Source organism: Phyllobates terribilis, unplaced genomic scaffold (genome assembly GCF_046119375.1).
Source record: "Phyllobates terribilis strain yellow unplaced genomic scaffold, ASM4611937v1 Scaffold_1__5_contigs__length_1240528914, whole genome shotgun sequence".
NCBI classification, from domain to species: Eukaryota; Metazoa; Chordata; class Amphibia; order Anura; family Dendrobatidae; genus Phyllobates; species Phyllobates terribilis.
Genome location: NW_027362761.1, coordinates 503,533,141 through 503,550,031, shown reverse-complemented (window position 1 = coordinate 503,550,031; position 16,891 = coordinate 503,533,141). Strand labels below are relative to the sequence as shown.

Sequence of the window (16,891 nt, the reverse complement as noted above, 5' to 3'; positions counted from 1 at the left end):
GAATTGCAGTCATTGTAATTTTCCAGTCAAATAACTATTAGAGTACAATTGAAAGGTTTTTGTACAAACTGCCTATGATAACAGTATATTTTTATAAAAAAAAACTCAAACTGCACTCAAAATGCATGTTCCAAATTATTATGCACAGCAGAGTTTTCAACCTTTTTATTTTAATAAAGAACAAAAAAATGGTCATTTTTGAAATTATAAGCATTAGCAGGCTATTACAAACTGAAATCAAACAGTTTTCAACTCAAAACTTTATTCTAGGAGATGTTACATTTGCACATAGGACCCCTTGTTCGAAAGGAGCTTCTGAACTCTCTCGTCCATTGAATTTGTCAGGTTTTGGATGGTTTCTGCTTTAATTGTTTTGCATGAGGACAGAATACCCTCCCAGAGCTGTTGCTTAGATGTGAACTGCCTCCCGCCATCATAGACACCCCTTTTGATGATGCTCCAGAGGTTCTCAATGGGGTTGAGGTCAGGGGAGCATGGGTGCCACACCATAACTTTGTCCCCTTTTATGCCCATAGCAGCTAGAGATGCAGATGTGTTATGTGCAGCATGAGATGGGGCATTATCATGCATGAAATGATCTTGATGGTCCAGATGGATGGAGTGGAGGATGGCTGGTTGATGGACACCCCTTGCAAACACAGCTACGGCGCTAACAAGGAGGAGGTGGAGTAATGTTTTGGGCTGGAATCATGGGGAGAGAGATTGTCGGCCCTTTTAGGATCCCTGAAGGGGTAAAGATGAACTCCATAATGTATGTTGAGTTTCTGAAACAGCACTTCCTTCCATGGTTCAAGTAGAAGAACCGTGCATTCCGCAGCAAGATCATTTTCATGCATGATAATGCCCCGTCTCATGCTGCACATAACACATCTGCATCTCTGGCTGCTATGGGCATAAAAGGGGACAAACTTATGGTGTGGCCCCCATGCTCCCCTGACCTCAACCCCATTGAGAACCTCTGGAGCATCATCAAAAGGAGTGTCTATGATGGCGGAGGCTGTTCACATCTAAGCAACAGCTCTGGGAGGGTATTCTGTCCTCATGCAAAACAATTAAAGCAGAAACCATCCAAAACCTGACAAATTCAATGGACGAGAGTGTTCAGAAGCTCCTTTCGAACAAGGGGTCCTATGTGCAAATGTAACATCACCTAGAATAAAGTTTTGAGTTGAAAACTGTTTGATTTCAGTTTGTAATAACCTGCTAATGCTTATAATTTCAAAAATGACCATTTTTTTGTTCTTTATTAAAATGAAAAGGTTGAAAACTGCTGTGCATAATAATTTGGAACATGCATTTTGAGTGCAGTTTGAGTTTTTTATTTTTATAAAAATATACTGTTATCATAGGCAGTTTGTACAAAAACCTTTCAATTGTACTCTAATAGTTATTTGACTGGAAAATTACAATGACTGCAATTCATATAGGTAATTTGGGAAAATCTGAGAAAATATTATTTGCATAATAATTTGGAACACCGTGTAGATGACTTAGGAGAGCTGATCCTACTGACAGATTCCCTTTAAAGTCTAACTAGTCTTACTATTGGGACCAATAAATTCTGAAGCTTCCCATTTCTGGTATGCTTGCCTTTTGTTGCCTGCCTCTTGTAAAATACGTCATTGTAATGTGACCATATTATACACACTCCATTTGCTTATGATTGCTTTGCTCACTGCTAGTGACATTTTGACTTTGCAGTCTCACCCCAAGAAGTTTGAGTCCAACCCCAACAAGCCCATGCAGTCCTTGTAGTCCATTGTATGCTTTCCATTTCTGGAGGTAAGGACACTTCAGTTTTGTTTCTGTATATCATCGATAATATTTTAGACTGTATCTCTGTGTCCTGTAAGGTTTATTTTTTTCCAATAAAGTTGGTATATAGTTTTGATTAGTGATGGTCGCAATGACTAGTCTAAGAGGAACATCCCTACTGGCTTCTCTCCACCTACTCAACTAGACTGACAGACCTCTTCCTATACACCATAGAGAGAGACAAGTGAGTATAGCTCAGCAGGCAGGGAGAATCCAGTGGTGACATCCTTCTTGGATTAGTCACCTTGTCCCTGGCTTTCAACATATTTCAATACGTTTGTAATAGTGGAGCTGGTCTCTGATTCATGCTGCTCATAGTTTGGGTAGCATCAATCTTGTGACAGGTTCCCTTAAAAATGAAGCCCCAGAACCTTGATAATGACAGCCATGGTATCTGCTTTCGTCACATGCATTTCTTAAACAGATATATCCTGACTTTTGAGTATTTTTTTGTGACGTATCAGTTGGTTTCCATTGTAGCCTGTGGGTGAAGGCTGTGTTAAACAAATACCTAATGGTGGCGATTGTCATCCATCGGATATAATGACATCAGATTTAGATGATGCGTTAATTTAACTCACATAGTGGATCCATAAAGCAGATCCCATATTTGTCTATGGGTGACGGATGCAAGGATAAGTGCGCCAATCTGTTGCTGTCTCTGTTTAACGTAAGTATACTGTAGGAGCTTTTTATTAATAAAGCCTCAGAGACACCATAAGGTGCATTAGAAGTACAGTAACTGCTTCCCCTGGTCAAGTTCCTTTAGAACTTTGTGACTTTTTCATATCTTATATAAATGTGTTATATTAACGAAGCCCTATGATCCATCCTTCCATCATGTTGGTCATGCCTAGGTTGTTGCATCATATGTGGACATCTCTCCTAGATAGCGTGTTCTCGTGTAGATCTGTAAGCAGATGGCTGGTGGTTTTCAGTCCTGTGATTCACTGAGATATAATTGGATATTTCGTTCTCCCCGGTTGTCTAACTTCAAATCATTGTTACTGGGATAAATACATTATGTTGCTTGTGACTCATCCTCGTTCTATAAAAGAAGCACACCACGTAATAGAGCTGGTAGGCTCATCTTTTGTGCTTCGTTTGATTTAATTAAAAATAAGTGACAATTGCTTCATCCATAAGGTTTTCTCTGAGTAATGAATGAGTAAACCTTTCTAGATGTGTGATGGTATTAAAAAGATCACATGGGAAAGTGCTCACTTTCCTGAACCTTTGAAATGCTTAAAATATCATCAAATGTCAGATTACCAATTGTTACCTGTAAAGAATGTGGAGCGGTAGAAGAAAAAGGCATTGATGAGTATATTGTTGATACTTTTCCATTTTACAGATGCCTCCATTCTTAAACTAATGTCTGTGTGCGACCGTCTGTGTTCGTATATACCTCCATTGTGTTTTATTTCACTGCCATAGCTCAATTAATTTTTTCAGTCACCCATGACAGCACCACGGAGAGAGGGGATCCACCCTTCACGGACAGGAAACCTACAGGACAAAAGGGCAGCACGGTGGCTCAGTGGTTAGCACTGCAGTCTTGCAGCACTGGGGTCCTGGATTCAAATCCCACCAAGGACAACATCTGCAAGGAGTTTGTATGTTCTCCCCGTGTTTGGGTGGGTTTCCTATGGGTTCTCCGGTTTCCTCCCACACTCCAAAGACATACTGGTAGAGGGAATCTAGATTGTGAGCCCCAATGGAGACAGTGCCCATAATGTCTGTAAAGTGTTGTGGAATTAATGGCGCTATATAAGTGAGTAAAATAAATAAATAAAATAAGGGCAATACCTCTCCCACACATCAGTTGGTTTCCTGTCCTTGATGGGGTAACCTTTCGTCGGGATCTGCCCTACCTGAAGAAGGAAGAAACCAAGAGAATGGGTGTTGAATCAATCCATTTTCAACCAGATTGTGTATATGTGAGTCCTCCCAGAAATAGACTTGTTTGCAAACAGACGAAACAGGAGGGTGAACAGATTTTGTTCCCTGAATCCCAGGAAATGGATGTGGAAATCCTAATAAAAACGTCAGCCTTCTGTGGGGAAACTAAAGCATTGGTGTCATTAGACCTTCCATCAGGACAGTGTTCCCAAGCATACCTCATAGTCCACCAAGGCATGGTTTCAGAAGACGTCATGGAAAATTCCATAGTATCCTCCAGTCGTGTGACTTAAACCCCATAGAAAATTTGGTGGTTGCAGAAAATAAATTCAATAATATTAGTGAACTGGCCATTGCCCAAGAGGAATTCGCTAAGATTCCTCAGGCACGCGTCTGGTAACACCTTACATTTGCAGCACTACTTAGTATATAAAAACGCTTGTCATGATGGGGTGAATAATACCTAGAATGCAGTAGTCATTAAAAATGGAATTTTATTTAAATTTTAAAAAAATATATAATTGTTAGAATTATGTTAAGCTATTTATACTGTTTTGTGTGATTTTTGTTTATTGCAAACAGTAGAAATTTGAAACATTTGCTAATAAACAAAATTGACAATGGGGTTTGAACAATTTGGATTGCAACTGTACATACAAAATATTGGTCACAGCTAGAAATGTTTGTGTAAAGGTCAGTCATCTTCAAATTATTCAATTGTGATAAACCCTCTCCCCCCCCCAAAAAAAAAACATTATTCCTTTCCTCTTCTTTCCAGCAAACCATTTCTGACACTGCAGCAATGCTCCCAGTCTTAGGCTACCGGAGGCTGGCACGTTATAGCCAGAGCGGACACATGCCTTATACTGTATACCATTCCCTTACTAATACAAGGGCGTATGGCTACTTTCTTAGCATCTCTGCTATATCCGCTATGGGCAAATAAAAGTATATTAACCAATATCTTCATTAGTTGCAATAACTTCATGGATTCTCCTTTTAACAAGACGTTAATGAGGCTAAATGATGCTTCTCCCCAATTCACTGAGCGCTGTTAAGTTTAATGCCAGGAGATCATGTTATGTTAGACATATGTAAACCTGGATTATGTCTTAATGAGGAAGACCGTCCTCTGAGTTTAGTATTCTTTGCCTGAGTGAAATATTTAATAATCCGTTTAGTTAAAGAAATAATCTCTTTATAAAAGGAAATGTTTTGTAAATTTTTATGAATGATAAAATCCTGCTGGTTAATGCTCCATTAAAAAATGTTATATGAAGAGAATAAAGTGCAAAGGATATTTGATAGGACATTCTGAAAACTGCGCGTCTGGCGGTGGTTTGGTCTAGTTCATAGGTTATCAACAGCAAAATGCAACCTATGTATTCTACACCGTCGCTAAAGAGAACTTGTGAGGTCCCTTAAAGAAGTTGTCCACTACTTGGACAGCTCCTTCTCATCCCCCACGCTTGGCTCCCATAAAATAATAAAGCTTATACTCACCTGCCATACCGGCACCGTCCTCGCGGTGTTGGCACTCGCTGTCCCCGGAGCTCCTGTGCGGTTGTTGTGACATGTGACGCCTGTGCCCAATCAGCGCCGGCGTCCCTGTCTTCGGCTCCTGTCGATTTGAGCATGAAGAAGTCCGAGATCAGCTGCCGACAGGACTTCCTCTTCATGTTCGAAGGCAGAGACGTGACGCCAACACTGATTGGGCGCCGGCATCACATGTCACAAAAACAACACGGGAACCCCGGGGACAGGGAGTGCCAATACCGCTGGAATGGCATGAGCACGGGAGGGGAGTATAGTTGTTTTTTTTTTTATTTTATTGGGGCCAAACATTTAGATCAAGAAGGGGTTGTCCTAGTAGTGGACAACCCCTTTAAGTTGGAAATCGCTATTATATATACATATTATGTATTCTCGTGTGTGTGTGTATGTATACTTTCCCCGCACTAGTTGTGGCACAGATCCTATAGTTACGCCCTCCTGCGTGTGATTGACATCTTCCAAATGTGTGTGATTTGCTGTCTGTCCTATAATGAAGTGAGACATTGACCTCATTCATACAACCCACTACATGGAAGGACCGCCAGCGCACAGTGTCCATGTATGAGATTTCCAGCAGTTCTTCCATGGAATAAAATGTTTGGAAGATGTCGTTATTGACAATTGGCGCATGAATGGAGGATCCGAGCCAGGATTAGTCTGGCACTTTCCAATGCCTATTAGAGGACCTGACAGGTTACCTTTTAAATATATTATGAAATATACATTGAACTCTGTTAAGATGACCAGCCAACTCAAGGATTAGTCCTCTCAAAGTAAAGGACCCATATTTGTAGATATTCATCACAGGAAAATCTTGTTTAGATTAGTGGTGGTTTTTATATAGAAATGATTTCTTGGAGAGGTCTGACTTGTTGAAAGATGTTGTGTTTCTTTTTTCTACAAACTTAAATAATCTGATCATATAGAATGGCCATCAGCCTTATAAGTCTTTTTGGAGGCCAAATAAATGTAGAACTCGATGGGTACTTAGTGGTGGCATTTGTTTCTCCTCTCCCATGAACTCATTATTAACGTGGTTGTCTGACGTAACTAAAGGGATTGGAGACCTGTGCAGACGCACCACACTCTGCCTTATTGAACCGCCAGGGAGCTGGCGACATACAAAGAAAGCCAGCGCATTTCACGACTTCGCGCAGCTGGTCTGATTCCTCTGCGCAGGCGCAAGACTTCGATCACTGTGTGGGTGACGTAGGACACGTCATCCTCTTCAATCCAGATAGAAGCTGTGGCGTTTGAAGGATCGGGGCGGCGATGAGTGCAATCTGGATTTGTCCATTGGACGGGAACATACTATGTGCATGCAGCACGGGACATGAATAAAGCAATTTTTCGGAGGTATGCAGGGGCACCTCTGAGGGTATAAAAGAATTATAGGAACCCCATTTACATGATTTTAAAGGTGATGGACATAGTTTATAAGGCAAAAAAACGGTGACCGTTTCCTTTTAAAAATCGGCTCAGTCAGCAATACATATAAAATAATGAATATCCACAGTTTACCCCACTTAATGTCTGCAGGCGGACACTGGTCTCCGCTATATATGGCCTAGCCTGCTAATGGCAGTGATTGGCTGTAGAGGTCATGTGCGGTATATGTGGACACTCGACACCTGAAGCCATTGTAAATGGAAGATACTGCGAGTGACACTGCGATGGAACATCTGGAAAAGGGAGAGTTTATAGATTGTACTTGCTGCCTTTGTGCAGCTTTTTCATTATAGTAGATTTTAGTAGTTGGATGTTATTTTGAGCATTTTATACCACTTCAGGTGAAAGCTTCCCTTTTTTTAGCATTTTTGTATTATATTTTATAAGGTTCTTTTTGTTGCTTTTTTAATACAGGCGCAGAAATGCTGCTGATTTTCCTGTGTGGATTTGCAAATTGAAAGTCTGCAGCGGTTAATAATTTCCGGCCTGTGAATAAAATTTGAACAAATGTTATACAAATTCTACATGGAAAATCACCTACTCATAACTAATAAATATGCAGCATGAAAGTTCCTTTTGCAGATTTTCATTGCCATTTTCACACAGATCACACAAACCTTTCTTAAAGATTTTTATGCTTGAGCCACTTCTTGAGTGTCGCAACTTGAGTCTGGAAAAAAATCTTATCACCTACTCTCCTATATCATGGCCTATTAAGTTGTGTAAGCCTGTTTCTGTGTTGGTAAGGAATGATAACCTGGGGGGGAATTAGGGGACATGAAAGATGCTCTAGTGCATGCATGTCAAACTTAGGCCTGTGGACCAAATCTGGCCCGTAGGGTGGTTTTATTTGGCCTGCAACACTAGAACCACCACCCCTATGTGGGGCTATTATTCTGTATGGAGGACTATGTGGGGCCCATTATTCTGTATGGAGGACTATGTGGGGCCCATTATTCTTTATGGAGGACTATGTGGGGCCCATTATTCTGTATGGAGGACTATGTGGGGCCCATTATTCTGTATGGAGGACTATGTGGGGCCCATTATTCTGTATGGAGGACTATGTGGGGCCCATTATACTGTATGGAGGATTTTGTGGGGCCCATTATACTGTATGGAGGATTTTGTGGGGCCCATTATACTGTATGGAGGACTTTGTGGGGCCCAAGTTTTTCATTTTGGCCCTCTGTGTATTTGAGTTTGATATCCATGCTCTAGTGAATCCCATATACCGTATTTTTCGGACTATAAGGCGCACCGGATTATAAGGCGCATTGACAAAAAAACTCTGCTGAAACGTTTTGGTCCATATATAAGGCGCACCGGACTATAAGGCGCATTAAATTAAACAAGGCTCAGACCGTAAATCAAATTTTATTTAACACAATAGCTGCAAATCAATACATTTGCTTTTTCAGTTCATTCTTCTACCACAAATCCATCAAACTCTTCATCTTCAGTGTCAGAGTTTAATAGCTGGGCGATTTCGGCATCAAGCATGCTCGGGTCCTCCTCATCATTATCCGAGTCGGTCTCGCCGCTGATGTTTAGCTCTTCTTCAGTGATAATTCCAGACTTCCTGAAAGCTCGGATGACACTGGAGACTGATACCTTCTCCCAGGCATCCACGATCCACTTGCACATAGTGGCATAACTCGCCCGGCGTTGCCTCCCGGTGTTGGTGAATGTGTGGTCCCCTTCTGTCATCCAATGCTCCCATGCAGCTCTCAATTTAACTTTAAAAGACCTGTTGATGCCAATATCTAGTGGCTGGAGCTCCTTGGTTAATCCACCCGGAATGACGGCAAGCTCCGAATTAGTTTTCTTCACTTGGTCTTTGACAGCTTCGGTCAGATGGGCGCGCATAGAGTCACAGACCAATAGGGATGGGGATCTGTGAAAAAAGCCATCCGGTCTCCTGACGTAGACCTCCCTCAGCCACTCACTCATCTTCTCCTCGTCCATCCAGCCCTTTGGATTAGCCTTGATGATGACACCAGCAGGAAACTGTTCCTTTGGCAAAGTCTTCCTCTTGAAAATGACCATGGGTGGTAGTTTCTGGCCATTAGCCTGACAGCCGAGAACTACAGTGAAAGATGACTTCTCGTTTCCTGTGGTACGTATAGATACCGTACTGGTCCCTGTTTTCTCAACAGTACGGTTTACGGGGATGTCAAAAGTGAGGGGGACCTCATCCATGTTAGTGATGTGTTCTGGTTGGATCTTCTTTTCATTTATTTTGGTTATACAGTAGGTGCGGAAAATGGCCAGCTTCTCTTCATAATCCTTTGGCAGTTGCTGGCAGACAGTAGTTCTGGTGCGGATAGAGAGATTACGCCTTTTCATAAAACGAAAGCACCATGAAGGACCTCCTCGAAAGTCCTTGATCTCCATGTCGCGTGCTATCACTGTGGCTTTTAGGCGAATAGAGACAGTGGAGACGCTTCTACCTGTGGCTCTTTGTTCGATAACCCACTGTTCTATTTTGTCCTCCAAATCTGGCCATCTTGCTTTGTTTCCTCGGAAACTCAGTTTGGTCTTCTTTCCCTGGCGTAGGGCATCTTCTTGTTTCCTCCACTTACGCACCATAGATTCATTTATGTTGAATTCTCTTGCAGCTGCTCTATTTCCATGCACTACTGCATGACTTCTAGCTTTAAGCTTAAAATCTGCATCATAAGCATGTCTCTTAACAGGAGGCATTTATGGGGTAGTCGGTATAGAAACTTAAGCACGGGGCTCCTGTGCACAGAGCTGTATGTGTCACCGCGCTCAGTGAGGATCCTGACTACGGTGGCCGTATTGCTTAAGCCAGGTGCGGGTCCATATATAAGGCGCACTTTTGATTTCTGAGAAAATTCTGAGATTATATGTGCGCCTTATAGTCCGAAAAATACGGTACTGTATCTGTCCCTAAACAAGTAACACTTGGCCAATTTGCAGAAGGTAACTGTCAGCTGAGCATTTGGCCAATAGCGATTTCATTAAGGCGCAAGTGTAGACTGTGAAATTTACGATGGCAGCATGGATAAATTATTACATTATAGTTTCCATATTAATACATTCATTATAATGCTGTGTACAGGTGTAATTATTACTATACCATGACCATAAACCTTAAACACCATTTGTTTTCCCCCAAGTGCATCTCCATAATATAAACCACCATTGTTATCCTTGGCTAGGTTTCGCAATAGAGGGCCAGTAATATATTCCAACCGCTGTCTTTATGAGCAAACCATAAAATGTCCCAGTATTTATTGTATTAATAAAATTAGAATTTCGATTCATGTTTTTGCACATTTTTTTTCCAATTAAGATGGTTTATATTCCTGTTGGGGCAATTAAATGTAAAAGTGCCAGCGTGACGATGTGTAAAATTATTTCCACTTGCATGTTGGTCCATGCTACTTTTAACGTGCCATTTAAATCAGGGCATTATTTATCCCAGATTGTTCATAATGCAGATTATTAGTATTTATGGAATGATGGTTTGGTAACTGTATTCGGCTTTATTTCCTTGTCCCGTCCTCCCATATGGCCTCTTTTTGTTTATATTTGTCCCCGAGCATCCATAATATTCTGTAGAAAGTCCCTGAGATCTTCCTCTGAATTTTATTATGTATGGTTGACCTTATCCTCTTGTTATCCTGTGCATTAAGCATGCGTTTGGATTTTATTTTCCTTTTTTTATGGGATCGTTTTTCAATCCTTGAATCATGTTCTGAATATCATTATTTTACCCAAATTCCTTTTATTCGTAGCAGTAAACACGGCTTTAAAAACAGTAAATATATAGCTTTTTTTCTCCTGTAGAGCCTTGCATTTGATGATTTGAGTAACCGGTTTAATAAGAACTTTTTAGCGTCAGTGATACACAATGTACGGGAGAGTTGTCTGCCTTTAGTTGAAAGAAACTGTTTGATTATGAATATATTTTATTGAAAAGGTCTTATTAACAAGTTTATATTCTGTCAAAAACGGGGTAGAAGAATAACACTTTAAATATTATTCCCCTGTTTGGTTATTTATTCAATTTTCATCGTCATTTATTCACTTTTATACGGTATTATTTTCCTGGTTATTGTTCATTACTTTCACATTACTTTTACTACAGAGCACACTGATTTAGTGGAACAGTGTTTTGTTTTTTATACATTTTATATGTTCTATCCTTAGTTATATGTTCCATCCTCTTGTAGATTAAAGGGATTATCCCACAAATGACGGTCATAGAGGAGGAGAACGGTCTGTCTTTTTTTCTGGAAGACCCAGCTCATCTGTTCACTACAGAGAAAGACCACTGATTTCAATGAAGACTTATCTAGCATCTTGCCCTGACAATAACAGCTGAAATGCATAGGGGTCGTCAAAAGTAAACTAACTTCCGGAACTGATAATGGACTTCCCTTCCTAGTCTGAGCAGTTTGAAATCAAAGATATTTAAAGAGAACTTATCATAAGTTTTTGCTCTTATTTTATTCTTGCTGCTCCCTTGAGTGTGATTTTTTTTTTTTTTTTTTTAGTTTTTTTTTTTATCTGCCATATGGTTCCAGAAAAAGTAACTTCTATTTAGTTTTGCTATTCATGGTCTTTGCCAAAGGGGCGGTACTCGTACGGTTCCTCAGGAGCGTATCTTTAGGCTGCTCTGTATTATTACCCTGGGAGCCACGTCACCTTGGTAAAGACCATAAAAATCCAGCACTAAATTAAAAGGCCCATATCTCTGGAACTGTATGACGGATTTAAAAAACAAAATGAAGGAATACTTAGGGGAGCTGTGAATAAAAAACACGCCATGTTTGATCTGATAACAGGTCCTTTTTAAGAGCTTTTTGGCTGACAGTATATACATATTTGGCCACTGGAAATTATCCAGCTCTTTTCTAGTAAAGCTACTGCACATGTCTACTAGCGCCAATGTCATGCAGTCCTACCCTCAAATTTTAGATAACAGGTGTTATTCTGGGGAAGCTATTCATGACTAGTACTGCACTGTAAGTCTATGATGCAAGATTTGCAATTGTTTTTAACGGTGTGGGTACATTTACTATTTTAGGCTCAGTAGAGTGCCTCTTTATGGGGTTGTCCCACTAAATGTATTTATGGCTTAACTACATCCTTTATGCTCGACCACTGCTTTACTCACTTCTATGGAGTTAGTTAGCTGTTCTGTCCATCCTAAAAAAATTGACTGGTGCTGTGATCACATATATACACTGCTGGTCTATTCACACAGATGTCCTTAGGATCCATCAGAAACTGTGAGGGCACCAGCCGGATCGCCTCGCCATCAACCTTACATTTCCTTTACTGGTATATTTACATGTGCCAGGCTTGTGCATTTACACTGTCACACAAGTTATTTCTATTTGTACCTTTTATGGCCATGCTGGCAATAACCGCTTCTAAATCCTGGGGTTTTACGTAAAAAGCCAAGCACAGCTGTGTTACGCTGTTTGCACAACTCCCATAGAAATTAATAGGAGTTCTATAAATGGCATAGCAGAGCGCACTATGCTGTTGGCTTAAAGGGGTTGTCCCACGAACATGTACATATTAACTGATGGAAATGGAAGCAGAAGGGTCCAATTTACTATAGCGGGGTCTTTTTGGGCGTTAATTCATCAGTTAAAGAGGTTTACCCATGAACAAAATAAATTTTAATCAGTGGATTTTGGAATAATAATAATTTCCACAATTGGATGTGTTTAAATAAAATGTTCCTGTGCTGAGATAATCTTATAAATGTGCCCCTGCTGTGTACTGTGTAATGGCTGTGTCTGACCGTGCAGGAACATGGTCTGATCATACCACAGCTCCTGGGCAGGGGAGGAAAAAAAAGAGTATACAGACATTACAGCAGGGGGTCACAGCTGATTCTTTCTGTGAGGTAAAACATTTCCCTGCCTGTTTTTAAATAATGTTTTAATTCACAGAAAAAAATATCAGCTGTGATCTGTTGCAGTGTCGCCTGTATACTCTCCTGCTTCCTAATATATAATGTGGTGATAAGAATAACTGAGACATCAACATCAGTTCTGTGAGGGTTTCTGGGTGGCGCCAGGAGTTAAAATGGATGTACTTAACAGATAATTACTGAAAAGGCATCGTGAATGAATGTTGGTAAAAAGAAACCCCGCTGCCGAACACCCAATGAATGAGCAAAACGCTCATCGGGTAAAATGATGTAGTGTTCTCAGCGGTGCCTAAACTTGTGTAGCCAGGACTCGCACTGCTAAGGACTATGTCAGCCTCTGTGCATTGAGCATTCTTCTACTGTGGTCTGCCTGTGTGAATAGGCATTTAAGCAACCACTAATCGGTAAAAGTTTACCGATCGGCGGACATATCGTGCAGCCAGTCAGTCTGTGAAACTAGACCTTTAGACAATGTAATCTAAAACTGCTAACGTTACTGCAGATGTGCACTAAAGGTTAAGCTGTGCTAGGCACAAATCCTCCATATGATCAATACACCACCTTTTATTGGTCTTTCTTCATTTTTTTTTTTCTCCAAGAATTGGTCTAATTCTGAATGCCCATTAAGAAGCTGTGACACAATTGTTTCCACTTTTTATGTTGAATCCTTATGTGAGGCTGATCTCTTCAATTATACCAATAAGCTGCTATAAGCGTCAGGGCTGTGGATTCGGTAAGCCAAACCTTCGACTCGACTCCTCAATTTCCATGACACCGACTCCAACTCCAACTCCATGACTCCGACTCCCTCATACATGGCTCATGTTTAAGTGATTAATTTATGGTAGGACACATTTTTCTCAGCTAAAAGTCTAGACCCTGAGATCAGGAATAGGACAGACATTTATAGGACATTTCATAACTTTACCAAATTATTATGAAAAAATATTCCCCACAAACTGCATTGAACTACTGTACCCAATTTATTATATATTTTAGAAGTCTGAGTCGGTCCATTTTATACCGACTCCAACTCCAACTCCACCAAAATGGGCACGACTCCATCTCTGACTCCACAGCCCTGAAGCATGTCCTTTAAAGAGGCTTTTTTTTTAATGTATGGAAACCGTACAACTGTTTTCCATAGTCTGTGTCTGACAAAAATTGTCCAGTAAGTTTCAACTTTCAAAAGGTTAAAGGGGTATAGCCTTCATCTAATGAAATGACCTATCACTCTATACTACATTACTAGGAAAGCCTAGCTGCTCCCCAGAACTGTGACCCCATGATGTGTTGGAGGGCTTCCTCTGCACCTGACCTTGTGGATAGCTGATATTCATTGTACACACATCATATCTGTGGAGCGCGGTCACTTATAATATGATTACAAGTATTGAGAAATGTTTCTGTCAATATTCAATTGATTTTTCTTTGGAAATGGGGTAGTACAAGGTTAGCGCTCGTGTATTGGGGCTTGTGACATTGTCATATTCACGATGTCACATTATTTACAAGAAGATATATATTGAGTCCATGCAATCTGTCTGAAAATTGCAACTTTTCCTTACACGTGTACAGGTATTTGTTATCTAGCACCAATGTCAATTCCGTTAATTTTTTTCATAGTCTTAGTTCAATTTTTATCCTACCGCCCTTTACTGGAAAACCCATTGAGAACGCCACCCACCCCTAATCTAAGCAGCATATTTTCCTCTGCCAAAATGTAGCTAGAAACGACGTGACACTCGACACCGAGGTCAGTGATTACAGCATCACATCTAATGATCTTTTAAGCTGTTGCATTGCGACCTGCGATGGTGACCGTGTCACAAATGTTTCCAAATGTGTTGGATTTTCTATCGCTGATCTCAAGTCGCACATGACTTCCTTGCCAAGCACTTCAATGTAGTGTCATCTTGCTGCAACTTGTATGCAACGGCTCTGTGATATCGCCATTTGTTATATTTACAGCAAAATCGCAACTCTAAAATTGTCAGCAAGTCACATACAAGTTGCACAGTTGTGTTTTGTAGTTCCATTTTTCTAAAAATTGCTTTTGTGCACTACATGTCTGTGGAGACATGAGGGTCAGTGGGTGCTCTTGTCCGCTGGCCTGGCTATCTTTAGAAAGACCACATGGGCCAGGACTTATTCCACTGAACGCCCACACTCCTTTCTCGTGGGCAGAATACCACTCAGACAACACAGTGTGAGGGTAACACACTGCGGTGGTAATTTGTTGGATCAACAACTGTCACGGGTGTGTCAGATGTGACAGACTGTCACCCTGCAGTTGGTTGCAGAAGATCTCTTCGTTTGGCATTACAAACACCTTCTTGAATCTGTCTCACTCTAGGACCCAGCGGCTACCTCCCTCCTGCAAATTGACACCCTGGCCTGGGTGTTTAAATACTTTGTTTGCAGCAGGGTGGTGCCAGTGATACTCGCATGTTTCCTTGTGAAGGCTTGGAGCTTCTGCCGTCTGCTTACTTCCTCTCTGGTGCTAGGAGGACGTTTGGTGTAATCTCTCTAAAGTCGGCTCATGCTAAGTTACTTTTCCCCGTGTGTGTCTCCCTTGTTGTCTTTAGTTGCTAATGTGGACTAACTAGTTCTCATCCCCCCCCCTTCCCTATCCATGGCCTAACGCTAGGAAAATACAGGGCTTAGGTCCCTTTGCGGCGATTGGTGAGGAACCAGTATAGGGACGATAGGGGAGTCAGGGTGATATCAGATCAGCCTAGGAGGTCTCCACTCCCCCTTACCCTATGGTCTGGGCTCCCTTCCCCTCTTCTCTTCGTGTTGCACTTAGCCTTTCCCACACCTTGCGTGACAACAACCTATAGTAAAGTCCCAGCAGGTACAAAAGATGGTGCAAATGACAGTCTCATCCTTCCTCTGGTTCGCCGGGGATTAGAAGCTCTGTGACTTTGGGCATCCAGGGCCATTCAGTAGCACCCTGTTTGTCGGACACCCACAGAGAGGAGGTAGCGACAAGCTTAGGAAGCTGGCTGAGCACAATAAGGTATGTGGCCTGGTGACCTGATTATCCCAACCTGGGTTCTCACAAACGACTCCGTGGGTTCAGTGATGGGCAGTGGAGCAGATCTGTATTCCAACCGCTAGAGCCGTGGTTCCTTGGGCTGATGTCCTGTATAGTCTCTGTGGAAACAAAGGCAGCCCCCTTTTTTACTCCACAGCTCTCATTCAGGGCATTCTCCCACAGGTTTGGGGAAAAGTGGGGGGGGATAATGCAACACAGTGCTACACAGAGAGTCACGCCAGGTGTGAGTGCAACACAGAGGGGAAAGGGAGCCAAGACACTAGGGAAAGGGGGAAGAGGTGACCTTCTAATCTGGACTAGCATCACCCTGTCTCCCCCTAACGTCCCTATACAGCCTCCGCAGCTGTCGCCGATCACGTGCCTCACCCTACTATCCCTGGCGTAAGGCTATAGCTGGGGGTGGAAGGAGATGAGCACTAGTCAACCTCCGCTAGCACTCTAAAGACAAAAGGGGAATACAACACAGGGGAATTACAACTTAGCTTTAGAAGAACTCCAACAGGGCACACGACCTCAAGACTCCAGAGAGGACGTGATGCTGCTTCAGCCAAGTTCCAAGTAGAGATGAGTAAAACCGGCGATGTCCACAAAGACACACTAGGTATATATACACCCAGACGAAAGGGAGGTAGTCGCTGGGTTCTTAACACAGCCTCCTATCTAGGCAGTTGTCTGCATTGCCAAACGTGGAGATCTCCTTCAAACCACTGAAGGGCAACTGTCTGTCACCTCTGACACACACGTGACCAATAATCTCTCATTGTTCGATTGTTTAATTGGCCTGCATATTTGTCCTCCAAGTTGTGCAGACAAGTAAACCGCAGGGTCTGATGCAATACCTAACCAGCAGGCATTCCACAAATTAACATACAAGAAAAGTCAACGGACAGACTCACATGAAGCAATTGCTTATGTCCCTTGACCTACTGAACAAAGACACAATACGTCTGGCATAATTAAGAATAATTCAACCCCAAACAAGTGGCCAGGTTGATGCTATGTTGTCATAATATCTCCTTGTAGCCCCAGCTTAAGGCTTCCTAGCTTTTTATAGGTTGCCTGGACCGGCTCCCACATTCAGGATTTTTTTCTTTGATGAGACGACAATGTTAATCCACCTTTTTACAACCCCTGGCAAAAATTATGGAATCACCCGGCTCGGAGGA

At 41.7% G+C, this 16,891-nt stretch overlaps 1 protein-coding gene across 12 annotated transcripts in view; it reads left to right on the top strand.

Annotated features, from left to right (window-relative positions):
• MAST4 (microtubule associated serine/threonine kinase family member 4) overlaps window positions 1–16,891 on the top strand; it is a 548,534-nt gene that overhangs the window by 337,519 nt on the left and 194,124 nt on the right. For 6 of the 12 annotated variants that reach the window (XM_073680206.1, XM_073680209.1, XM_073680205.1 and 3 more), the window contains one exon: window positions 1,723–1,803. The exons of the other annotated variants lie outside the window; for them this stretch is intronic. In XM_073680206.1, coding sequence (XP_073536307.1) covers window positions 1,723–1,803 — 81 coding nt within the window. The remainder of the gene's footprint in view (window positions 1–1,722; window positions 1,804–16,891) is intronic. 12 annotated transcript variants of the gene reach the window in all.